The sequence below is a fragment of the Lissotriton vulgaris genome, chromosome 5 (assembly GCF_964263255.1).
Source record: "Lissotriton vulgaris chromosome 5, aLisVul1.2, whole genome shotgun sequence".
In the NCBI taxonomy this organism is placed as follows: Eukaryota; Metazoa; Chordata; class Amphibia; order Caudata; family Salamandridae; genus Lissotriton; species Lissotriton vulgaris.
Window position 1 is genome coordinate 457,719,619 of NC_141693.1, and position 26,538 is coordinate 457,746,156.

General features: G+C 50.4%; 1 protein-coding gene across 2 annotated transcripts in view; it reads right to left on the minus strand.

Annotated features, from left to right (window-relative positions):
* The window catches only part of VPS13D (vacuolar protein sorting 13 homolog D), a 2,754,556-nt gene that overhangs the window by 212,571 nt on the left and 2,515,447 nt on the right, over window positions 1-26,538 (minus strand). For both annotated transcript variants that reach the window (XM_086921894.1, XM_086921893.1), the window contains exon 65: window positions 14,194-14,361. In XM_086921894.1, the coding sequence (XP_086778020.1) occupies window positions 14,194-14,361 (168 nt within the window). The remainder of the gene's footprint in view (window positions 1-14,193; window positions 14,362-26,538) is intronic.

The following is a 26,538-nucleotide window of genomic DNA, read 5'->3' on the forward strand; positions in this document are numbered from 1 at the left end:
TAAAGTTAACTCGAGCCTCAGCATCACAAAATGGATGCTGCCACCACAGACACAAGTCTGACCTCCTGCTGCTGGGAGTCCTTCCAGCGAGGGAGGTTTAGACAAGGGGTTTCCTGCCTTGGGAGGTGCTAGCACCACCCCAGACAGGATTTTGTGTATTAGGTAGGACAGGGCTGAAAGGAATGAGACATGCCTGGGGCACACAAGGTGTCCCTGTGCATATGCCGGTCCAAACCAGTTCCTGGGGCACTCCAGCCATAGAGCTGGCGCAGGACCAGACAAAGGAAAGGGGGTGTAACCACCCCCCTTCCTGGTCCCACCCAGAGGAGGGACCTAGTCGTAGTGCAGCCCCCTTTAGCCGGATAAAGGTAGGAGCTGGTCCCATTCCAAATTAGATTATCCTGATCACCTTCACAAGAAGAAACTCTGGACCTCGACGTTCTGCTCCACAGAAGACCGAAGGAATCTCCCTTGTGGGCAAGGAGTGTCCACCCTGCATCTGCAGGCACCATCAGCGTACCGCAACTTCCCTTTGTCGTCTTCCTGCAAAGGATCCGGACTTCAGAGCCCGACGAGACCCGGATTCCCAGACCTCTCCGACCTCAACCCACATCTGCAGCCGAGCTGAGACCCGTGGGTGCGACGAGACACGTGGGACCGGCCATCTTTAAAGAAGCAGCACTTCGCTCCAGCACGACTTCCGAGGCCTCCTCGTTCAAGTGCTTTGGGGACTGAGAAGCCCCGACCCCGAGCAGCTCCTGCATCGAAGATCAGCCCACCAGCATCCACGAGATCTGCGTGGGGCCCTTCTGCCTGTTTGCTGCTCGACGCGTTGTCTGGTCACTTGCCGGCTGGCTAGTGACCTCCTAGACGACGAACACCGACAACTTTGCTGCTGGTCTGGTTGCTCCAGACTGGCCCTTGCTCCCTTCCAAAAGAGGAGCACCCCGGACCCTCCTGGTCCACTCCAGACGCCGTTTCCACTTACCGCGTGGGTTGCCTTTGCCAAGGCCTGTTGAACCCGAATCCAGAGACGACACCGCCGACAGCGAGAGCCTGCGTGGGGCAGCTCGTGCCTCCATCCTGGTCGTCGAAGACGCCACCTGGTCCACGTGGCTGCAGAGACAAGCGTCCACCTTCACCTGATCGCGACGACGACATCTGGTTCCACTCCTGGTTCCATTCCAGTCACTGGCTAGTGACTTTGAACATTGTCCCCTCTGCTTTCAGGTTCCTCTCTTCACCAATCCACCCTTGGATTGCACCGGACATCTCCCTCCTGACCGCCTGCAGCATCTTTTCCTCCAGGCTCCATAGACTTCAACGCCGGACCCCGACACGACTTGGCACCTATGCACCTGCAGCCTGTGGGTGCGGTAACACGAGCATTTCGGTGCTCAAGGGTAGCTTGACTCTCCTAGTGTCCAGTTCCACAGTCGTTTTAGTCCTATCTAGTCAGGGACGTCCGTACTCACCTTTTCTTCAAACTGTACTGTCCTCAGCCGATTGTACGCATCTCGCGTGTGAGTTCACACACTGCACACGCGTTCCGTGGGCCTCCTATTACTTACCTCCAGTTAGTATAGCGTGGTCCCAGCGATCCTACAGCCTCTGGACAGCTCCATTCCTTTGATTGACTTTCGCATTCCATTTATTTAGTATATGGTTTGTTGCGCCCCTCAGGCGTTCTTGTAAATACTGTGCGAACTCGTATTTCCTTTCAAGTATTGTCATGTGCTTAGCCCTCTGACCTCATAAAGAGTTCAGAGGTGTATGTTAGTTAATAAATATCTGTTTATTTTCGTAACAACTTGTGTGGTGTCCTTTCACTTGGTATTCAAGGGGTTATATGTGGTAAAACAGCTGGCTTCACATGCCATTCAGAGTTTAGCCTAAAGACTGCTTTTGTCCACGCTACTAGGATAGCTGGTCTATAAGGTTGACTTACAACCAATCACCATATGTGTAAAATGCAAGAATCCCAAATTCTTACAAATAGGAATCAGCCAACATTTTCTAATTGCAGAATAGGCAGGGCAGAAAAACAGTACATGAGTTACATGCTCATTTTTATAATTACATGCAGGGCAAACTTCGTTATTAGGTTTTAGCCATTTATATTTAAAAGACCTAATAGGTAGAGTGCCATACCTTAGCTGGAGATATAGCTTTCGAGCAAGCGGGGGTTCAATTAAATCCAGGAATTCCTCAATTTTGGATTCAGATTTGACTAAGAGGAACTCAGATGTCAACCTACCCAATGTTGCTGAGCTCGATAGCATCTGAACGTTCTGCATAGGTATATGAGAAAGAAGTTCATTCTTTGATATCCCTAGGCAATAGGTCTCAGGGGTTTCCCACAGTTCCAAAAGACCTAACCGGGTACTAACAGGACGAATGTGTTGGAGCCAAGGGATATTTTTGTATATAAGAAGAGACAAAATCTCAGAATATTCCGCTCTATAAGCGGCCAGTTCGGGGACTGACCACAACCTCTTCCAGTACATAATTGGCCTTGCACTTATGATCTCCTCTATTGGGACCATGCCAAGATCAAGTTTAAGAGGGATCAAAGGCGTACTAGGCGGTAACCCAACTAAGTTTCTCACAAAAGACTGCTCTGCCTTTTTGAGGTTCATAATCTGCCTGTGTCTCCAAAGTTCAGCCCCATAGATTGCTGACATTCTAGTCTGACGGCAATATATTTCCAGAGCTGGGGACATCGGCCTAAAAGTTGACTCCCTAAAAACTTTGCTCATACCCCCCAGCAAGCTTACATAGCTTAAGTGTGGACTTAGCAATCTGCGTGTTCCATTCAAAATTTTCAGTTAGAGTAACACCCAGATAAACAAATGTTTTAACCCTTTCAAGGGGGGTACCATGTAAAACCGGATTTAGCGTACCCGCTTAGGGGGGTTAAAAATCATAAACTTAGTTTTTCCCAGATTGATTTCCAATCCCCGAAGTTCACAGAACTCCACAAATCCATCAAGTGTTTTTTGAATGCCCGATGATGTTCTAGACAACAACAGAGTGTCGTCTGCGAACATCAGAGCGGGCACTCTACCCGTAGCCAATTTAGGGGCATCATTGTTTACCACACCATTCAAATGTTCCACAAGGCCATTAATGTAGAGGCTGAATAGTGTGGGTGCCAGCACGCACCCTTGGTGAACTCCTTTTTGGACAGGGAATTGGTCTGTGAGTTCGCCATGCCTACCACACCTGACCTGGGCAAAGTTGTTTACGTGGAGCCTAGATAAAACGGTTAATAAGTATGGCGGGAGTCCTAGGTCTGCTAGCACCTTCCACAATTGTTCACGCGGAACCAGGTCAAATGCCGCCCGCAGGTCCACAAACACAAGGTAGAGACTGCCACCCTCTACCTTTGCTGTTTTCCAGTACAGGACCTGCAGGCGAAATATCTGATCTAAGGTAGATGTGCCGGACCTAAAGCCTGCCTGGAGTATAGAAAGGATCCCATTCTCTTCGATCCACCCGAGAATCCTATCAAGGATGACCCTCCCCATCAGCTTTTGTGATGTATCAATTAGGCTGATGGGTCTACAGTTGGAGGGGGTTAGCAGGCAGCCCTTTTATAGAATAGGGACAATTTCTGCTCCTAGCCAAGTAGGGGGCAAGTCGTCTCCCTGCAAAATGCCATTAAATAGAACGACCAAATAGGGAGCCCAGATTTTAGGTTGTGCCCTAAACAAATCCCCCGGCAATTTATCCAATCCCGGAGCCTTGTTAAGGAGCAATTTACCTATGGCTGTCTCGACCTCAATCAAAGGGAAGGGTTCAACTGGAGCGAGGAGTGTAGGGACTACAGTCAACCATCCACGCTCCTCAGCCCCGTTGACGCCTTGGAATTGCTGGGGTTCAAGAGTACTAGCAGGCGAAGCATCAAACTCAGAGGTATCATATAGAGCACCAAAGTGGCTTTCCCAGATTGAAGGGGCAATATTGGGAGCAGGCGCCTGGATATGCCCACTAAGTCCAGTTGAAACAATGGACCAGAATAATTTGGAATCCTTACACCTGAGTGCAGATCCCAACTCCTCCGACATTGTTGCTTCCCATTCCTTCTTAGCATCACAGATTGCCTTTTTGTATATAGTGCGATGCACTCTGATGGCCTCACTATCATTGGTTTTAAGTACTGTAAGCAAGGCCTTTTTGGCCTTCCGACAGGAGGTATTAAACCATCGAAGGATCGTGGTCCGGGGGTGGTTTGCCCTTCTCACAGGGTAAAAAATATCTTTTAATATGGCAACCAATTGATTATGTATTTCAGTTGCCCGGCCCAAATGGCCGGATTTCCCCATCTCTTCAATGAACAGAATAAGGGTCTCATATAATTCAGCGAGTTTACTGGTGGATGCTTGTAAGTCTAGCCATTTAACCCTTCGCCTACAGTTTGTTATTATTAATGGCACAGTGGCGCAGTGCTCAACCGGAGTTGAGCCTTTCAACCCAAAGCTCCCCGGTTTAAGGGACAAAACTAGGGCATTGTGGTCGCTGTCAAACCTTTCAATGACCCTGAATTCCTACAGCCTGTCCCAGTGCCTAGCCTTAATGAAAATATAATCGATTACTGAGGTCTGATTTAATCGATTAAACGTGGCTCTCCCTGGTCTATCAGGCTCCACCCTCCCATTGCATGCTCGTAATGATGTAGCTAGCGCAAATGACTGCAATTGCAAAACAAGAAGGGTCCATACCTTGACCTGAGGAGTCAATGGCTCTGGGATAGCCCAAAGCAAATCCACATCATCCGGATCACCAACGTTCGGGTCCGTAAGGGGCTCAAAGTGACAATTAAAGTCTCCACCCAAAATTAATACAGTGGAGGAGTCAATCGACTCTATGAGGGTTAACAAAGTTTCGATAGCCTCTGACTCAAGACCCCGCCTAACTGGCCTTGAATATACATTGATCAAAGCAATATTTGGCCCATTAGGCAAGACCAGCAAAACACACTGGATATCCAATGAATTAGTTAAGATTGGTGTTGCCTTCACTCCCAGGTGCGTGCCAACCCATATAGACAACCCGCCCGAGGGCCTGCCCCTATCACCCATGCTTGCCAGGATATCGTATGTTGCAAAACCCTGGGCTATACTTTCTTTTAACGCCCAAGTTTCTTGCATCATACAAATGTCATGCGAAGCCATAAAGGAGCCCCACTCTGGAATGGGCAATTTACTCTGAAGTCCCGCCACATTCCAGGATAAGATTTTCACTTGGGCAACAACCAGATCTTGCTTAATTTGTTCACAATCCAAGGGATCAGGGAGATCATTAGTAGCAGAAGTGCTAGCTTCTACACCTTGCTCAGGCTCACAGTTCGATGAATGTCGATCATCAAAAGAAGAGACAATTGCAGGCTGAGTTATTTGTTCTGTTACCAAGATTTTTACTAAGGGGCTTAATTTTACATTTACAACTAGGTTATCAGTAGTGGGTAGCCTATTGGTAGGGGTCCCCGCCTGTCAATCGCAGTCATCAAAGCCCGAAAAGGCATCGAATCTATTTGCAACTTCCAGCGGGGTGAACGGTAACAGGTGGTCCATCCTCCTATTTCTATAACTCCTAAATGGTCCAGTGTCCCACCCAGGTAAGTTTTCAAAATTCATAGGGTTAGATGCATGCGTCATATACAGATTATTAAAAGGTATAGAAGGGTTAGTCTGCAGGCAAGATAAAGCCCCAGGGTATGTTATAGGGGTTACTAGAGGTCTTGGATAAAAATAGGTCAATTCACAGGGAACAATGGAATTACCGGCATTCCCTGAGACCAATTTAGAATATATCTAACAGCTCCAGGATCTCTGAAGTTGATAACAATTAGGTCCCCTTTATATCTTTTGCTCTGCTTCCCAACCATTGGAGTCGCCGGACAAGCAGGATCTCACCATTAATATTATAAGGGAGTGGTCGGTTTTGGCTAAGCCAGTGCATGGTTTTGTTTTTTAACTGTGAGAACCCTTCCCTCTTGCCATCCGCTAATGTGGGGACTCCCGTAAGAACAACCACAAAAGGAACCGCTTCTGGAGGTAATTCAACGTGACGCCCCCTATGGTTCACTGCCCTAACGGGGCTAGTACTTCCCCTTTCATCTCGCATATATCCTGTGTAAGATTTTTTGACAACCTTCTGTACTTCACTGACAACAGGCGGTGCCGATTGTTGAACTAATTTGGGGGGTATTGCCCTGTGTTGTTTAGAGTTTATAGGCTTGTTAGTTTTGTTTACACCTTCATGGGCAACAGGAGTGAGAGATAACACTGTTGCTGCGGGGGGCAGCGCCGGCTTCGCAAGGTCCTTGATCAACCCAGCATTATTACTAATAGCCAGCTCTAAGTTCCCCAACCGTTGCTCAACCCTCTTCAACCCCTCTATTATAGGTAATATGAATGACCTAATTAAGTGTTCCAGACTTTCCAAAGGAGCAGCGGACAGTGCTTCCTTTGGCGGGCAATGTAGAGGAGTGACTAAGCTTGGTGAGGTTTGTACTGTTGTTATGGGTACATTTGAAATTGGTACAGTTGCTATAGGGGCCGTTAAAGTTGGCACAGTTGTTACGATGGCCTTTGGGGTTTTACCAAAGTCTGAATGGCTAATCTTGCTTCTTTGCGGTTCACCACCCCTCTTTCTTCTTTTACTTGGTGGTGGGCCAAGAACTTTGGGCATCACTGGTTTCTTGGTCTTCTTCTTAGCAGTCCCAACTACTAGTAAAGGTGGCTCGACTGTCACATCTGCTCCTATGGTAGAATTACTACCAGGAGCAGATATGACGTTCGTATGCAGGTCATTGGACATATCAGGTAGAGGAGATATATCTCGCAAGAGCATAGGAACGCTATCTGTTGAAAGAGGATCATCAATTTCAATATGGGAGCTTACATTAAGTGGAGTAGGTTGTTTCAGAAGGTCCAAGGGAGGTCTGTTTTCATACCCTGGCTGAGCGCTCAGCACGGCGCTCAGCCAGTACGCTCTCCCTTTCTATATCTGGGGCAGCTTTAGTGAAGTAGCTATCTAGTATACCTTTACTAATTCCCCCTGGCTTCGCGGGTACAAGTTTATCAGGGTTCGAGGCCATGGTACACTAGCAAAAAGTACAACGAATAGTCCGGGGTAAAGTGTTAGGGTATAGGCCCAGCCCAGCCTCCTCTGGCCTCTGAGGACCTAAGAGGGCCCGCCCTTTGCCCAGGCTTCGCACGGGCTCGTCGCGCAAGGCGCGTAGGCAGACTAGTTATATAGTAGGGGGAGTAGAGGGGGGCGGGGAGAGTCTCAGGTGCACTGGATCACCTTCGCGCACTGCCGCCTGGGACTCGCAGTCCCGCTCCCTCAATTCGCAATGAAAACAGCACCCCTTCTGAGGTTTAAAGTCACCAGTAAATCCGGGAAGGGTATCGCAGGTCACCAGATTGCCGTGCAGTCCAAAATGTGCCCAAGAACGGCTACAAGCGGCTCCCGCGGAGCGGGGGCCGCGAGCCGTAATATGCTGCCGGGGAGGAGGGGGGTGGGAAGAGTCCCAGGTGCGCTGGATCACCTTCAGGCACTGCCGCCTGGGACTCGCAGTCCCGCTCCCTCAGTTCGCAATGAAAACAGCACCCCTTCTGAGGTTTAAAGTCAGCAGTAAATCCAGGCAGGGTCTTGCAGGTCACCAGATCGCCGTGCAGTCCGAAATGCGCCCAAGAACGGCTACAAGCGGCTCCCGCGGAGCGGGGGCCGCGAGCCGTAATATGCTGCCGGGGAGGAGGGGGGTGGGAAGAGTCCCAGGTGCGCTGGATCACCTTCAGGCACTGCCGCCTGGGACTCGCAGTCCCGCTCCCTCAGTTCGCAATGAAAACAGCACCCCTTCTGAGGTTTAAAGTCAGCAGTAAATCCAGGCAGGGTCTTGCAGGTCACCAGATCGCCGTGCAGTCCGAAATGCGCCCAAGAACGGCTACGAGCGGCAGTGGAGGAGGTGATGGCGGACCCGGCCCCCCACTGGCGTCAAATGTGCCTGAAAGCTCAGACTAGGAGGGCTTTGAGGCAGATGCTGCGGGGTGGATGTGGACTGGCCTCGCCGTTGTCACCTGGCACCGCCACAGCGGTTGCAAAAACCACAGTTGATGGACAGAATGCAGAACAATGTCATACATTCACCCCAGTACAGAGATCTGGGCCTAAATCCATCGTTTTTTTGCACTCCACACCACCCTAGTTCAGACATGGCCATATGCAAATCAGTCTGACCCTGTGCCTCATGGGAACAGTCCAGCCCGAACTGCCAAGCCATGCCTTCCTTGGACCGGAAACAAACTTCCGAGGACCGGTTTCTGGCATTTCAGCCGTCTTCAGCCCGGCTTGCTTGAATCCAGTGGTGTGGAGAGCATGGGACTCATGACTGAACATACCCATCCCACTCGGGGTGACAGTTGCAAAAACCACAGTTGATGGACAGAATGCAGAACAATGTCATACATTCACCCCAGTACAGAGATCTGGGCCTAAATCCATCGTTTTTTTGCACTCCACACCACCCCAGTTCAGACATGGCCATATGCAAATCAGTCTGACCCTGTGCCTCATGGGAACAGTCCAGCCCGAACTGCCAAGCCATGCCTTCCCTGGACCGGAAACAAGCTTCCGAGGACCGGTTTCTGGCATTCCAGCCGTCTTTAGCCCGGCTTGCTTGAATTCAGTGGTATGGAGATCATGGGACTCACGTCTGAGCATACCCATCCCACTCGGGGTGACAACTGCAAAAACCACAGTTGATGGACAGAATGCAGAACCATGCCATACATTCACCCCAGTACAGAGATCTGGGCCTAAATCCATCGTTTTTTTGCACTCCACACCACCCCAGTTCAGACATGGCCATATGCAAATCAGTCTGACCCTGTGCCTCATGGGAACAGTCCAGCCCGAACTGCCAAGCCATGCCTTCCCTGGACCGGAAACGGTTACCACGTCCGCCGCCACGCTTAATGTTAGACTGCGGCCCGTGGCTGGAGGACGTGAAGGGGCGCCCCTTCCTTGGCCACGAAAGGAGCGAAAGGCAGAAGATGGCTGACGCTGGCCCGACAGGCCCAAGGACTTGGCCATAGCCCTGGAGTCCTTGAAGCGTTCAAGCGCATGATCTGCCTTGCCACCAAAGAGGTGGCTGCCATCGAACAGCATGTCCATGAGGGTGTTCTGGACATCAGCCGAGAAGTTGCTGGACCTCAGCCAGGCGTGGTGGCGAACCGCCACCGTCGTTGACATCACCCTGCCCAGCGAGTCAGAGGTATCCAGCCCACATCGAATGGAATACCGCACTGCGTCTCGTCGCTCCGCAAGGGATTGAGCAAGCTTTGCCCGGGTCCCCTCCGGGCACTCCGGCAGCACTGCTGCAACCGTATCCCACAGAGAGTGGGTGTAATGGCCCAAAAGACAAGCGGTGTTGATTGACCGCAACCCCAAACTGAGGGAGGAGAACAGTTTCTTGCCAAACTGTTCATACCTTTTGGATTCCTGATCTGGAGATGCAGTCGGGAATGCGGACTGGGAAGTAGAGGCCTGGATGACCAGGCTCTCGGGGGTGGGGTGGGTGGACAGAAAACTAGGGTCGCCCGGAGCCGGGCGGTGGCGCCTGGCGACGTTCCTATATACAGGGGAAACTGTAGTGGGCCTGGACCAGGTGCCAACAGGACGTCCGTGAGAGCCTCATTAAATGGCAGTAGAGGCTCCGGAGAGCCTGCCTGCGGTTTAAGGACCTCAGTGAGGATGTTAGACCTCAAAGTCGCGACGGGGAGCTCAATAGCCAAGGCCTTGGCCGCCCTCGTCTCCACCACACTATAAGCAGCCCCCTCCTCCGTAGCCACGGTAGGAGGGGAGACAAAGACAGTGTCAGATGAAGTGTCGAGACCACTGGCTTCCCCTAGCTCGTCTGTCCAGTCCTAAAATGACTGACACTCCCGTGTCAGAGGGTCCTCAGACCCCTCCCATTCACCCTCACACTCCATCTCCTGAAAATCAGGTGCAAAGGATGGAGCCGGATCATAGAAGAATTGCTCTTCTGCTGGCGTCAAATGCGGCGTCGAGCGACGCCGGTCCAACGCCGGATCCAGACCGAGGGAAGAACCAGGGACGGCGCCGTTCGGGGACGGAGCCGGGGGCGACACCCTAGGAGTCGATGCCGGCGGGGTCGTAAGGTCGACCAGCGGCGGCCCGGAACCGGATCCAGCGGGGCCCTGCGGCGCCGGGACCGAAGTCGCCGACGGCGCACGGGCCAAAGCACCCGGCCCGCTTGGGCTCCCAGCCGGGACTGTGGGGCCCAAAGGCGCCGCGGAACCCAACAGAGGAGAGAGCAACCTCATGGCCATGAGGAAGGCATCGATCTCCTCCGGCGTTGCGTTCAGCCCAGGGACCGGCGGGTATGAAGCAGGCCGCGACGCCTGCGGCGGGGCCGCGTGGGCGGTGTCGCCCGAACCCCGGCTGCATCGCGCGAGTGTCGGGGGAGTCGGAAGAGCGATGTCGCCTCTTCGAATTCTTGTGCATCTTACCTGAGGACTTGGAGCCCGCCGAATGGTGACAACCCGTGACCTGTCCCTCGACCCCCTCCTGGACCGGGACCGTGAGCGGCGGGGGGGCTGACTGCCGAATCTTGAGGCGCTTACAGGACCGCTCCTGCCTAGGCTTCGACGTCAGAGCCCAGCAGTCGGGGCACGACTTGTCGTCGTGGTCGGCCCCAAGGCAATAGGGTGGGGATCGGTAACCGACACCAGTCGGTGGCAATCGGTACAAGTCTTGAACCCGGGCATCCCCGGCACCGAGAGTCGTAAAGACTCGAAGAGAGATCAAAAAGGATCGAAAAAAGTTTAGTCAAAAAGTGACTAAAGTACTGCTTTTTCCGGATCTGCGCTTGCCGGCGCGGAAAAAAGAAAAACTGACGTCAGCACGCGAGGGCCAACGACACCGACGACGGACGCGGAGCCGCGGACAACGCCTACCGACGCGCAAGGGTACTGCTATGCAAAACTTTCCGGATCCAATCTGATGCCTGGGGATATTCTAAGGTAAGGAATCTAACACTAACCTGTTTCTTTCAGATACCCTTCCTCGACACGCCCGACCAAAAAATGGCTATCCAGGCGCTACTCATTTCCAGACTAGAGTACGGATGCTCCACCCTCGCAGGTTTACCCAAGAGTGCTTTGACCCCATTGAAAGCCTGCCTCAACGCCGCTACCAGACTCCTAACAGGTTCAAAGAAATTCGAGCACATCTCTCCCCACTTGAAAGCTCTAAAATGGCTTTGTCTCGAGGCCAGGATCCAACTTAAGCTGGCTTGCGCACCCACATTACTCCAATTCCCCAGCATTTCTGGCCCAGAAACTCGTGATATCCGGAGGAGCCAGAAATTCACGATCTGCCAGAGACCTTTTGCACAAACCAGCACGCTTGCGGAAAAAAAGACCTACAACCAGGCCTTTTCTGGGGCAGCTCCAAGAATTTGGAACTTCTGAAGATTTTCCTTCTCTGGCTCGCTTCAAAAAAAGAGGCCAAAACTTTCCTTATGGGAAAATTCCTCCCCTAAAACAGGCATTACATGCACCTCAGTGAATCTGTTCCAGCCACTATTTCGGCCTTATCCAAGGCCTCTCTGGAAGATACCTCCCCACAATGAGATTGTCTTAAATGTTTCCACCTGTTTTTTTCCCCACAGGTACTCAGGGATCGAAACTGCCTCGTTCTTTGTACATTGTATCTCCCTTTTTATCCCAACTGTATCCTCCCCTCCTAAAGGCCTTTGTTTTCTTTCTTTCATTCTTGTAAAGCGCTCTGATACCCTCACAGGTCTAGTTCGCGCACAAAAAAACCCTAACATAAATAAATAATATACATCTGTCGTGAGAGGTGCAAGCCCCATTTCCTGGATATACTGAAAAGTAAACTTTAAGACAATGCACCCAAACTGCCTTACTAATGTTGGCACTGTTAGCAGCCCGCATGCCTTCTATTAGGTCACTGATGATCATCCAAAACCTTTCCGGATCACTGCTCTTAGAGGCACATAGGAGATTTGCCCAAAAGCTCACATTACTGCTTTTGTTTAATGATCATAACTCTCTTTTGAGCCTGCTTTGATTCTCCTTGGCTTTGTGATTAACAGGGGGTTTGGTAGATGCTACCTTATTTGTCATAAACTTCTGTTAACACTAGATTTTACAAGGAGTATATTTTTGGGCAATCAGATCTTCCTGTTTCCATCAATATTCATACTTTCCTGCGAACGTTTGGCCGGGTACATTGCCAACATTTGATAACTGAAGGATACCCAGGTTTTTACTGGGTCTGGCTCGTTTTTAAAGACAACATCCAGAACTTCTGGGGACATGTCAACTATTGTTTGGATATTATCAGGTTCCCACCTTAAACACTTAAGGTTTTCTGTATTTGCTTGTTCAAGCAGATCTCTTGCTGGGACTGGTCTGTTGAACTCAGCCCTTATCCATACATTTTGGGGTTGAAAGCTGCTTATAGTGCGGTTGTCAATCTGAAATCCATGGTGTTATACATACTGGAACCCACCATGGTATAATGTCTTATGAGACATGAATCTCGTCCAAGCCAGCAGGATATCACGTGGAATCTCCCATTCAGGATTACCAGCCGTGCCTGCTCATAGGATGTTAGCATTCTCTGGCCATTCATTCTGGCCGCACCTAGATGGCGGTGGGTTTGCTTCCGTCTTGCATCGTAGGGGGGTGCCTTCTTATGTCATCTAAGGCTGCGTCTAATGGATGGAAAAGATTGTGATTAAAGTCTCCATTAATTATTATATTAAATGCCACTGTTGCACTTTTCAAATCAGCTAGATAGTCGACAGCCTTTCCACCAAAGCTTCCTTGCTTCTAGGGTTCATTTAGATAACCATTAGTGTTAGGGGAAGTGGCACTTGACAAGATCAACCTTCCAGATATCGTGGCAGTACCCAAGGTTCTTGTGTATCCAGGATTTTTACATTTACTAATGTATCTGAACTGACGTAGACCGATAGACCACCCTTGGCCTTTTCATATTTACTTTATTTTTGGGAAGGGATCTGATATTCCATAAACCCATTGAGCAGAATGCTCATCAAGGCCTATATCTCTTGTTGGGCTATTATGTTAAAGTTCTTCCAATATTCTATCAGCTTGACCTATTCTATCTTTCCTGCAAGACACCCCCGGACATTCCAAAAGCATAATCGAAGTTTGCTGCACTCAATCAACGGATTTACAGGCTCCACAAAGCATCACTTAACCCTGTACACGGTTAACAAGGCCAAGGGGAGCCAGCTCCAATTGGCTGACTCATCATGCCTTACAACTGGTCCTTCTATCCCAGCGACTGGGTCTGCTTTGATTTTAATGATTAGCCCCTGCTGGCTGCATGGGGGCTGGGGGGGCTTTCCTACAGTACCTTTGAGTATTGAGGAGGCAGATCCCCTCTCATTAGGCAACAGATCTTGCTCCAGCAGTATGGAATAATAGGACTGTTCGTGAAATAGTGACACTTTAATGCCCCAGGTTCTTAACTGCTCTTTTCTTGCTAGTATTTCCATATGTAACCCTGGTGTGTCAAACGTGACTAGAGTAGGCTCCACAACTTCATTGCCACGCAGAGAGAGTAATTTAATTGAAAACATGTCTGGTGATTCCACCTGGGCCATCCCTGGTAGCTCTTTAATGACCTTTAATATAGTTGAGCAATTTCAGATGTCAGGGGAAATTCAGGAACTTACAACAAGCTTTATTAATGAGGCCTATATGTACAAACAGTTTCTGCAATTTATTTAATGTTTGTTCTCGGTATTTCCCTAAAAGTATGAGTGCCTGATCCAGATACAGGTTAACCTCCAGTGTCAAGTCCATTTCTCCAAAGGGTTTAATCCAATATCTCTGTATCAAAGATCATTTCCATGCCGTATGTATGAATGTGTCTCTCTCCACTTGCCAAAGTGTCACTTGCCACTGGCTTAAATTTCTTAAGCAAAGAGGAATTCTGCCATTGCAGATAATATAAAAGTTTGTAAATTTCTTGGTAAAATATTAAAATACCACCATATAGTCGGTGAATTGCAAATGCAGCTTAACAGCTAAGTAACACCAGAAGATTGCAGCCAAAGATCTAAACTTTAACATGCAAAAATACCAGTTACAAAATTACCTTTGCAGCAGAGTTTGACACTCCATGAGTTACGTTTCTTATAAGACCCCCAACATTTCCATATTTTATAAGTCCAGAAACACCCTCCGACACATCATTCAAGAGTCCCATTGGATTGCCAAGAAAATCCACTGATCCCAGTATCTTTGCTGCTTGGCTCAGAAGCTCCTTAAAAACGAAAAGAAAAACATATGTTGTTAAATACAATGTGGTGTCACAAGGGAATCACAAATTCCATTATCAATGTCATCACTGGTGAGCCACAGAAGATGTAATTTCAAATGGCACAGCTGTATACATTAATTAAAAGGTGCTGCCATTGTAGTCATAAATGTGTAACTGCATGAACGAAAAAGGTATTTACCTTCAGTAACGATTTTAAGAGTATGAATAATTTTCCTGTAGAGTTCTCAAATTATGAATATTCTCCAGGTGCCAGACTGATCTGGAATCTATTTCCTCAGCAACACCTATACTGTTATATTAGTGTGCAGAGAGGACCAAAGAGAGAATTGACAACAGCGAATAATACAGCACATGAGGTTTGCATATCTTGGGATATGAGTCAAAGAGGAAGAGGGAGAGTGGTGAGAAAGATTATGTATCCACCAGAAAAATAATTACTGAAGATACACAACGTTTTCTTCGAATGGATACATCTTCCCTGCAGATTCCTCACCTTATAAAGGAGTCCAAAAGCAATACCGCCTGGGAAGCTAGATTGAGTAGTGCTGATTATCCAAGGAAATCCTGCAACACATCTTAGAAAAATTACCCACAGTGTACCAGAGCACAGGCAGTAGTGCTAATCAAAAGTATGCAAAGATGACCAAGTGGCCACCCAAGAGATGAAAGCTACTGGAATGCCTCTTGTGAGAGCAGTAGAAGCCACAATGGACCTAGCGGAGTAGGGTCGAATACATTCAGGAGGGTTGCTTTCAGCCAAGGGTAGGCATAACTTGATAGAGAATTACTCCCTGGTACCATTTGCCTGCCTTTATGGACCTGTCCTCCACGTGCGACCGTGTTAGCAGGTGTAAGCTGTGGCAGACATTGCTATCAATGGGGGTGAACAGGGATATTGTTCTTTTTCTACAAGATCTCCATCGAGACACAAAGGTGGCTGCCAGATATACTAAAGATTTTATGTTAACTCAACAGTTCTCTATACAAAGAGGGGTCCGTCAGGGTTGCATTTTGGCCCCTTTGTGTTTAATTTATAAATAAACAACTTAGAGAGGGTATTACTGGAGTGCAAGGTGGATTACACTCAGGTGGAACAGCGTGACCTTCCTGTTCTCTTGTACGCATACAACACTGTCCTGATGGCCCGAACCAAGAGGGGTCTGCAAATGCTGCTCAACTCCTTTGTTCCGTTTATGGAAGATCAGAACTTGTTGGTCAAAAACTCTAAATCCTATGTGATGCAAGTGGGATCTCGCTCAAGTAAGTCCTACACTTTTAAGGTCTGGTCCACTTATGTCCCCAAGACCAGTGATTTTTTTCATACCCGGGGGTACTACTGGATGCCAAGATGAATTAAGGGACTTAAAAAATATGCAAAAAAGGTGATCTTTTACGGGTAAACTGAGCTATCTTCAATTTTGCCTCTAAATTAGGCAACACACCAGTTGGGGCGCTTTTGCAAATCTATAGGACCAAGTGCATCTCCAAGGTGCTGTATGGTAGTGAACCACAAGTTACTCACCTTCGGTAACGATTAGTAGTAATAGATTCCTTACCTTGGAATTACCCCCAAGCATCAGACTGGATCTGGAAAGTTTTCGGCAGCAGTACCGCTGCACGTCGGTAGGCGTCGTCGTGCGGCTTCGCGTGCATCGTTGTCGCCGAGATGACGTCGCTGGAGCTACTTAGACGCGCCCACGCGTGCTGACGTCAGTTCTGTACACGACTTTCCGACCACTGGTGCCATGACACTAGGGATGTCATGCATGCAAAGCAGTAGTGGCTGCCGTCGCCCTGGTAGAATGGGCGTGTAGCCTCACTGGAGGCTCCTTTTTAGCCAAGGAATAACAAGCCTTAATGCACAGAACGACCGACCGAGAGATCGTCCGCTTGTGCACGGCCCAACCTTTCTTGGCGCCCACGTAGCCAACAAAGAGCTGGTCATCCACCTGGAACTGTTGTGTGCAGTTGAGGTAGAATGAGGGCGCACGTTTTGGGTCCAGACGGTGGAGCCTCTCCTCCTCTTTTGAGGGATGCGGAGGCGGAAAAAAGGTGGGCAAAGTGATGGTCTGCCTGATGTGAAAGGCAGTGACAACCTTTGGCAGAAGAGATGGACGAGTCCCTAGAACAACTTTTTCCAGATGGACAGAGAGAAAAGAAGGTTTAGAAGGAAGAGTCTGGTGCTCACTCACTCTTCTGGCAGAGGTGATAGCCACCAGGAAAGCTGTCTTTAAAGTAAGAAGACGAAGAGGACAGTTGTGAAGTGGCTCAAAGGGAGCACACATCAGATATGTCAGAATCAGGTTCCAGTCCCACTGAGGCATTATGAAAGGAACAGGAGGAAAATTATGAGTAATGCCTTTTAAGAATCTATTAACAAAAGGGGACTTGATAAGGGAAGGCTGATCTGGAAGCCGTAAAAAGGCTGAAATGGCCAAGAGATAGCCCTTGATAGTGCCCAGAGCAGAGCCCTGCTGGGCCAAACAAAGGAGAAATAGAAGGACCTCTGAAGGAGGGGCAGAAAGGGGATCCACAGCCTTTGCTGTGCACCATGCCAAAAATTCCACCTGCATGCATATACCGTCTTAATGGAGGGACGCCTGGCTGCCAAGATTACATCACAAACTTCAGGCAGGTCAAAAGACGTCAACTGCCGCCGTTCAATCTCCACGCAAGGAGGTGGAGGCTGGACAGGTTCGGGTGGAGGACCGTCCCCTGCTGCTGCGACACAAGATGGGGATCGATAGCCATGCTGAGTACCTCGGGATACCATACTCTTCGAGCCCAGTCCGGAGCCACAAGAATGACTTGGCCCGGTCACCCTTGATCTTCTTCACCACTCTGGGTAGAAGTGGTATAGGCGGAAAGGCGTATAGTAGACCTCAACTCCACTCGCAATGAAAAGTGTCCCCTAGCAAGTGCCTCCCTAGAAATTCCATCACGCAGAACTGATGACATTGCGCGTTCTCTTCAGTGGCAAATAGATCTAACCAAGGCACTCCCCACGGCTGAAAGAGACCTTGCGCCACGTTCGAGTGAAGACGCCATTCGTGATCCATCATGCCCGAAGCTGAGTTCGTCCGCCCTGGTGTTCAGAGAACCTGCCAGGTGTTGAACCACCAGGGAAATGCCCTGATGTTCCAGCCATGTCCAGAGGCGCAGAGCCTCCTGACATAGGGTCCACGACCCCACCCCGCCCTGTTTGTTGCAGTACCACATGGTGGTAGAATTGTCAATGAACACCTGCACTACTCTTCCCCGGACTGAGGGAAGGAATGCCTTCAGTGCAAGACAGATCGCCCGCAGTTCCAGAAGGTTGACGTGGAACCCGGACTCCACCGGAGGCCTCTGATCTCCGCCTCTCCCATGAGTCCGCCTCATCCCAGAAGGGACGTGTCCATCACAACTGTGTGTTCTGGTTAGGGAAGGGAGAGGGATCGGCCACTGACCCAATCGCGATTTGTGAGCCAGCACTGCAATTGTCGTGCAGTGCCCTCCGAGATCTGGACGTGGTCGGACAGGTTGCCCTGATGCTGTGCCCACTGGAACTTCAGATCCCACTGCATAGCCCGCATATGCCATCTGGCATGATCTACTAGCAGGATGAGGAGACCATCAGGCCCATTAGACGGACGGTCATCCTGACTGAAACCCAGGACACGGGCCGAAAGATTGGAATCATCGCCTGAATATCCCGGACTCGCTGCTCGGGAGGATAAACCCGAAACTGCGCCGAGTCCAGAACCGCTCCGATGATGAGGAGCTTCTGAGAGGGAATCAGGTGCGACTTCGGCATGTTGATGGAGAACCCCAGCAAATGCAAGAGGTTGGCTGTAGTCTCGAGGTGGGAGACGACTGCCTGGGGCGACCCCGCCTTCAACAACCAGTCGTTGAGATAGGGGACGAATGGAACCCCTGATCTGCGCGGATGAGCTACGACCACCGCCATCAAATTTGTGAACACCCGAGGGGCCCTGGTAAGGCCGAAGGGGAGCACGGTAAACTGAAAAGGTAACAACGGTGGGCCGGCAGGACATGATGTGGAAATATGCGTCCTGCAAGTCCAACGCTACAATCCAGTCTCCAGGGTAGAGGGTAGAGGGCAGACAGAACCTGAGCTAGCGTCAACATCTTGAACTTCTCCTTCCGGAGGAAGCGGTTTTAAGTTTCTGAGGTCCAAGATAGGACGCAGGCCCTTGTCCTTCTTGGGGACCAGAAAGTAGTGGGAATAACAACCACGACCCACTTCTGGCCCAGGAATGCGCTCGATGGCCCCCTTGCCCAAGAGGGCCGTGACTTCCTGCTGAAGAAGCGCAAGATGGCCTCCTGACATGCGGTGGTACTGAGGTGGAATGGCTGGAGGGGTAGTCTTGAAGGGGAGGGAGTAGCCCCTTTGGACAATTTGCAGCACCCACTTGTCCGAGGTGATGTTGTGCCAGTGGGGAAGATGATGGTGAATTCTGCCACCCACTGGTGTTTGATGGGCCTGAAAGTTCGGACTAGGAAGGCTTTGCAGTGGATGCTGCGGGGGTGGAGGTGGACAGACCCGCCTGCTGGCCCCCAGAACCACCTTGGCGGTTCCCACGTCCGCAGCCGCACTGAGGATGTTGCTGTGCAAGCCTGTGGCTCTGGAACGAATGTGTTGGGGCACCCCTCCCGTGGCCACGAAAGGAGCAAAAAGCAGAAGGCGGAGGAGAGTGAGTGGCCGCCAGGCCCAAGGACTAAGCCGTAGCCCGTGAGTCCTTGAAGCAGTCCAGCGCACTATCTGCTATATTGCCAAAGAGGCGAATACTATCAAAGGGCATTTCCATCAGAGTGTTTTGGACATCCCCTGAGAAGCCAGTTGTCCTCAACCAGGCGTGGCGCGGAAGCGCCCCAGTCATGGAAATCGCCCTGCCCAGCGAGTCGGCGATATCAAGCCCACAACGAATGGTGAACTTAGCTGCGTCTCTCCCAGCTGCTATAGCTTGGGAGAGTACTGTCCGTGCCTCCTCTTGACAGTTGGGCTGCACCTGCACAACCGTATTCCACACAGAGTGGGAATAACAACCCAAGAGGCATGCGGTGTTCACCGACCGCAGCCCTAAGCTGGCAGATAAAAACAGTTTCTTGCCAAGCTGCTCCAGCTTCTTGGATTCCCCATCCGGAGGTGCGGAAGGGAACGCGATCTGGGAAGCAGACGCTTACGACAGCCAAGCTCTCGGGAGTGGGGTGTTGGGAGAGAAAGAGAGGGTCGTCAGGAGCTGAGTGATGGCGTCGGGCCACATTCCTGTCCACAGGAGCCCCTGTGTTGGGCCTGGACCAAGTGCCCAAAAGAACATCCGAAAGTGCGTCATTAAAAGGCAGCAAGGGCTCCGAAGAGGTTGCCGCCGGCTGAAACACTTCTGTCAGGAGGTTAGTCCTGCCTGCCACTGTAGGAAGTTCGAGGTGGAGGGCCTCGGCCGCCCTACTCAACACCACTGCGTTACTGGCTCCCTCCTCCGTAGCCACGGTAGGAGGAGAAAGCATGGTGAGGTGAGGTGTCAAGACCACAGACATCCCCCAAATCCTCTGCCTAGTCTGGATCATAATCACACTGTTGTGTGAGAGGGTCCTCAGACCACTCCAAGTTCTACCCTTCCTCCAAAGTCTGTGAAACAGGCTGAAAGTAAGGAGGACGGACATAGGGGTAAAAAGGCCCTATCGGCGTCGGAATCTGCATCGAGCCACGCCGATCCGGTACCGTGTCTGGCCTGAAACTGGGGCCTACGTCGGCGGTGGTGCAGGAGGAGGGGTCGACACCGGTGGAGGTGTTATGAGGTCAACCGGTGTCGCCCGGGATCCGATCCCGGATCCAGGGGTGTCCTGAGGCGCCGGGGCCGGAGCCGCCGGCGATGGAAGGGCAGGACCCCCAGTCAGGCCCGCGGGGGCCGTTGGCACACTGGCGGGGCCAGACGGCCCAAAGAGTTGAGCTATGGCAGCAAGAAACTCTTGCACCTGAGCAGGCGTCGCCGACAGACCCGGAAAGGGTGGGTAGGCCGGCGGCGATGTCGCAGGCTTCCAGCAACTTTCTGGATCGCTCCCGTAAAGCCTTCGGCGCCATGGCCCGGCAGTCGGGGCACAACTTGGAGTCGTGGTCGCTTTCCAGGCAGTAGAGAAACACGCGGTGTGGGTCCATCACTAACATGATGCGGTGACAGTCCCCACAGTTCTTAAAGCCGGGCATCCCTACGACACCAGGAGTCGATCGACTCAAAAGAATTGAGACGAAAGTCCTAGAAAAAACTCAGTCAAAAAGTGACTGGGGGTACTAGCTCTTCCCAGATCTGCGCTTGTTGGCGCGTAAAAATAAAGAACTGACGTCAGCGCGCATGAGCGCGCCTAAGGAGCTCCAGAAACGTCCTCTCGGCGACGACGCACGCGGAGCCGCACGACAACACCTAATGACGAGCAGGGGTAATGCTGACGAAAACTTTCCGGATCCAATCTGACGCTAGGGGGTAATTCTAAGGTAAGGAATCTATCACTACGTGTTTCTTTCAGATATTTAGGGCTATATCGCCCTTGACGATCTACAAATAGCCGAAAACACCTTCTTGAGATGGCTCCGAGCAGTACCCAAGGGTACTTCCACCTTTATCGGTCATGAAGAGCTTGGTATGGCCTATCTCACTGACCTGTTGGCCTTTCACCCCCTTTCATTATGGATAAAAATTTGGCTCTGGAATAGGACCTCATTAAACAAAAAGATTTTAAAGGATTGTATGGCCCTTGATCGTGCCTCCCATATCCTATGGCTCTAATATATTAAGGAGTGATTTTTGAGCTTGGGTATACAGCAGACATTTTTTTTAACCCGGAACGGAGTAGCCAGAAGGACCTGGTTTGGGAAGGAGGCCTTTTTAAGACAGCGGTCAGCAGCCAGGGAAGATAAGGAGCTAATGATGCCCAGCGTACATCGTTTAAACAGCTGACTGAACCTTATCTACACGTATTTATGAACACTTATGATAGCTTTCTACTGACCAGGCTCCAGTTCGACCTTTTTCATCTCCTTCTCGCCCATCTAAGGGGACAGAGAAAGGGCCAGGGGCTGTTGCCCTGTGTCTACAATGGTAATTTTCCACAGGACATGCAGCACTTTTTAATGTTTTGTAGTTTTTATGACTTACCCAGGAAGACCTTTATTATCCTAACTAGCAGCCCGTCCCGACCTTGTCCGGGAGCAATCAGGCTCTCAAACTTCCCTGCGCTCCTGTCCGCTCCACGCTGCAACCCCACACTCACCTACGTCAGCCCACCGCGGGCGCCGCCGCTCCTCAACCTCAAACTTCATCTTCCTCATCCACCTTCAGGGCCCCCAATCAGCCGCACACGGGCCGCTCCAGTCCGCCTAAGTTTACCCCTCCTCCCCGCGCTTCACCTTCCTCAGCCCGCTCCAGACCGCCACCTTCAGGCCCCCCAATCAGCTGCACACGGCCCGCTCCAGTCTGCCAAAGTTTACCGCTCCTCCCCGCGCTTCACCTTCCTCAGCCCGCTCCAGTCTGCCAAAGTTCACCGCTCCTCTCCGCGCTTCACGTACCTCAGCCCGCTCCAGTCCGTCAAAGTTCACCACTCCTGTCCGCCGCTCCTGTCCGCGCTCCTGATAATGTCAGCACGCACGTCGTTAGCGCACACGTCCGGCGCTACTTCCAAGGGACTACTTTTTTTTTGTACGTATATTTTTTAAAGAACGTATATTTTTTGTGGTATATAGCCTATGTCACTCTGCAGACCCTGACAATTCCAATGGTGTATTGGGTGTTTGGCTTGGCGCAGTGGTTCCCGAGTTTACCCGCCTCAAAGGTTCACAGTTCTCGCTTTATAATAGTAGTATAGATTCTGAAAAAGGCTATTTTTAGACAAGTGTGTCCTGCTTTCATTTTTTTTATTAATACTTACGGGCAATACAGTTTTTTATGTTCTTAGTTGTTTAAAGTCCGCAGTCAGGCTTAGATCTAGTTGTGATTAATTAGCTTGAATTTAACACATCATCTATCAGCAGTCATTTATGGCAGCTCATAGGATGTTCACGGTCTATCTGTACATAGAACAGTCACTGTCAGAGTGTGTGCTCTGGGGCTAACTGTCACTTGTTCTCTAGGGAAAGATGCACCCTGGATGTATGTAGGAGGCTGGCTCTGTATACCCTATACCACAGTAAGTCAAGGGTATCCCCAGAGGTATAGCAGTGGATAAATTAGATAATCACTAATAGCTCACTTTGTGGTAGTGTGGTCAATCAGTTAGGTTTATCAGGAGGGTGTGTTAAGCATTTATTGTATTCACTCAATCAAGACTGATGGCACACACTCAGAGACAGAATCCAGACCAATGAGCTAAGTATAAAAAGATATACGTATGTTTTATTTCTAGAATCAAGTAGGACTTGGCACTGGTAAGTGAAATATTCTTTCAAATGCCTTCCACCACTTAAACGCGAGCACCCTCCTCGCTCTCAACCTTGGATGCCATGGCGCCTGCCACCTAGCATCACCGAAGAAGACCCATGAACCCTTTGCCTGCCTGAACTGCAACCACGCCTTCACCCACGTCAACACGCCAGCTTCTCTCGCCGCCCAGCTGACCAACAGCACACCTGACAGAATCAACTGCATCCTACCCAATGTGCAATCCCTCCACAAACACGCCAAGAAAATGTGGGACCTCCGCGACACCACCTCACACGACAACACTTTCTTCACGAAAACCTGGACAAACTCCTGCTCCAGACCAGTCATCGCCATTCCGACAACTACAAAATCACCTGCAGAGACCCCCCCGGCTGCCCATGAGGAGGCATCACCATCACCCAGAAGAGCCACCTCCGACTAACCAACCACTATAACGACCAAACAACGACCATGGAACAGCTTCACTTCAAGAACAGCCCCAACATCACCCTCAGCAACACCCTCGTCTTCAGGCCCCCGGCCACCAACCGCCCTTCAACAACGCCATTGTAGACCTCATCGCACCCAAAGCTGTCGCATCCACCAACTTCATCCTACTCTCAGACCTCAGCTTCCACTTAAACAACCTCAGTGACAAGAACACCGCCTCCTTACTGGAGAACCTTGACAACATCGGACTCAAGCAGCCAGTCACAGCATCAACCCAAATAGCCGGACACATGCTCGACCCTGTTTTCTGTGCCAGCTGGAAAATAAGTTACAGCCACACAACAAACTCTTCTGGACCGACTACCACTGTGTGCATCTTGCCTTCTCCACGCCCACCGCTCACCACCGCCCTCATCGCCCCTCGCCGCCACTGGTGCAATGCCACCGAAGAACTTCCCTCCACTCACTCAGCACAACCACTCCTCCAATGCCAACTGACGCCACCACCACAGAACGCAACCTCCACAGATGGATCTCCGACTGCGCCGACTCTCTGGCACCCCTCAAGAAGAGACCAGAAAAGCAACACTCCAAGAAAGTCAGCTGGTTCACTTCACGTGTCTAGACGTACCTGCCAACGGCTCAAGAAGAGATGGAGGAACAACAAAACGATGGAACCCCATGCAACCTTCAAATCCGCTGTCAACGCACACCAACTCCTCCTCAAAGTCACATAGAAAATGGCCTTCCAAGTCAGAATCAATGCCAATGCACACAACAGGAAAGAACTCTTCACCAATGTCAAGGAGTTCGCCAGGCCCAACAGCGAGACCACAGACGCCCCACCCTCCCAAGAATTCTGCAACAAACTCAGCATCTTCTTCCACCACAAGATCAGGCAGATCTATGACACCTTCAATGCCCCAGACCCTGCCACCACACCTACCATCACCACAAGCAACCACACGGCACCCCAACAGACCGTGCTCAGCTCGACCCTGCTCACAAAAGAGGACAAACTCAAGACCATGAAGAGCATTCACTCAGGAGCCCGGTCAGATCCTTGCCCGTACAATACCTTCCACAGAGCAGCCGCCGCCATCGCCCCCCAGCTTCGCCGCACCATCAACTTCTCCATCAAAGCCACCACCTTCCCCGTCGACTGGAAACACGCAGAGATCACCCCCCTCAGACCCAATAGACCTAAAACAAAATTCAGACCCATCTTACTCCTCGAATTCCCAGCCAAGGTCATCAGAAAGGCCATTAATGCCCAACTTTCCGAGTTCATAGAAGTGAACAATGTCATGGACACCTCCCAATCTGGCATCCGAAGCAACCATAGCACCGTGACAGCACTCCACGCGGCCACGGACAACATCTGCTCCCTCCGCGACCAGGGTGAGATCACATCCCTCATCCTACTGGACCTTTCAGTTGCCTTCCATACCGTTTCCCACCGCACAGTAAATATTAAACTCCACGATGCTGGCATTGGCAACAAGGCACTGGACTGGATCCTCACCTTCCTCCCCCAGTCCTCTAAGAACCCACAGAGATCAGCTGCGGAGTGCCCCAGAGCTCCACCCTGTGCCTCACTCTCTTCGTCTTCATGTCCCCCTCACAGGCATCATCAGGCGCCACAGACTCAACATCGTCTCTTACGCAAACGACACCCAGCTGATCCTCTCCATTACCAACGAACTCACAACTGCCAGAATCAATTTTCCACAGCATAATGAAGGCCATTGCCACCTGGATGAAAGTCAGCTGCCTCAAGCTCAACTTGGACAAGACCGAAGTACTCTTCCTGGGCCCCACCCCTTCAGCCTGGGACAACACCTGGTGGCCAGCCGCTCTGAGATCCCCTGCTCATCCCTACAGACCACGCACACAACCTTGGCATTATACTAGATTCATCGCTCACAATGAACCGCCAAATCAATGCAGCTTCTTCAGCCTGCTTCTACACACTCCACCTGCTTTGAAACACCTTCAGATGGATCTCCACAGAATCCAGAAAGACTGTCACCCACACACTCATCACCAGCAAACTCGACTACGGCAACACACTCTACGCTGGCGTCACCCAGAAACAGCTCGAGACACTACTTAATGTTCAAAACGCAGCTGTCAGACTGGTCCTCAACATCCCCTGTCGGAGCCACATCATGCAACACCTCAGACAACTTCAATGGCTCCTGGTCAATAAGAGAATCACCTTCAAGCTCCTCACACATGCTTACAGAGCAATCAACAACAAAGGACCAACATACCTGAACCACCGCCTCGCATTCCACAAACCTGGAACTACCTGCCCCTCCACCTCAGGCAATCTGTGTCACTGACCCAATTCAAGAAGGACCACCACACCTACAGGGGCCAGCAGCCCCCCTACCCCCACACCCTGATACCCTTACAGGTGAGTAGTCCCGGTTTATAAACCCCTGACTGATTGATTGAAATGCAAAACTTTACAAGGAAATGCAGTTGTGGCTGAAAATGCCATTGTTACAAGTTTGTATTGGCTTTTCAACAGTTAAAAAAACATAGAAATTACTTTGAGAACTTTAAGATTACTTTTTAGTTACTGTTGCTATTGGTGTTATATGCCTGGATATCACACCGTGGGTCTACCAAAAACACAGGTAAGTACTACCGTTTTTAGGTTAAAGTAAGTTATTTTGGTTTCTCATACAAAAAGTAAGTTCAACACAGAACATTGTTGGACAAAAAAATCATAACATTGGTTCCAATGGAGGAAAAGAGTGTTAACAGTTTATAGGTAAGTAAACTGTGAGAAGTTGGCCTGGCATATGATGTCCACTATTCTAGTGGGCACTTTTCACCAGTCCAAACAACCCTTATTGATGGCAGGTTTAGACAACCTTTATAGAAAGCTATCCTAGTGGTAGCTGTGGAGAGCAGCCATCAGGCTAAGTCTTGAAGGAATGTAAAGCAGCTTGTTTTACCAGTCTATAATCTCTTGAATAATCAAATGAAAGTACACTACACAAGGTACATATATAAAATATATGTATTTATTCTAAACACAAACCCTCTAGTCTCTTTATGAGGCTATAGGCCAAAGTACAATACAAGGACTTAATTATCACACAGTAAATTAGCACAGTATACGTTTTGCCCTAGGGGCCTCACAAACCATATACTAAGAAAGTGGTATAAGAACCACATGAGGGATAGAAGTGAGGCCTAGGGCCTGTAGAAACGCTGGGGCAACCAGGAACCACCCATGGTAGGGACGCAGGAGACCCACGGGGGGACGCGTGCAGTGTCT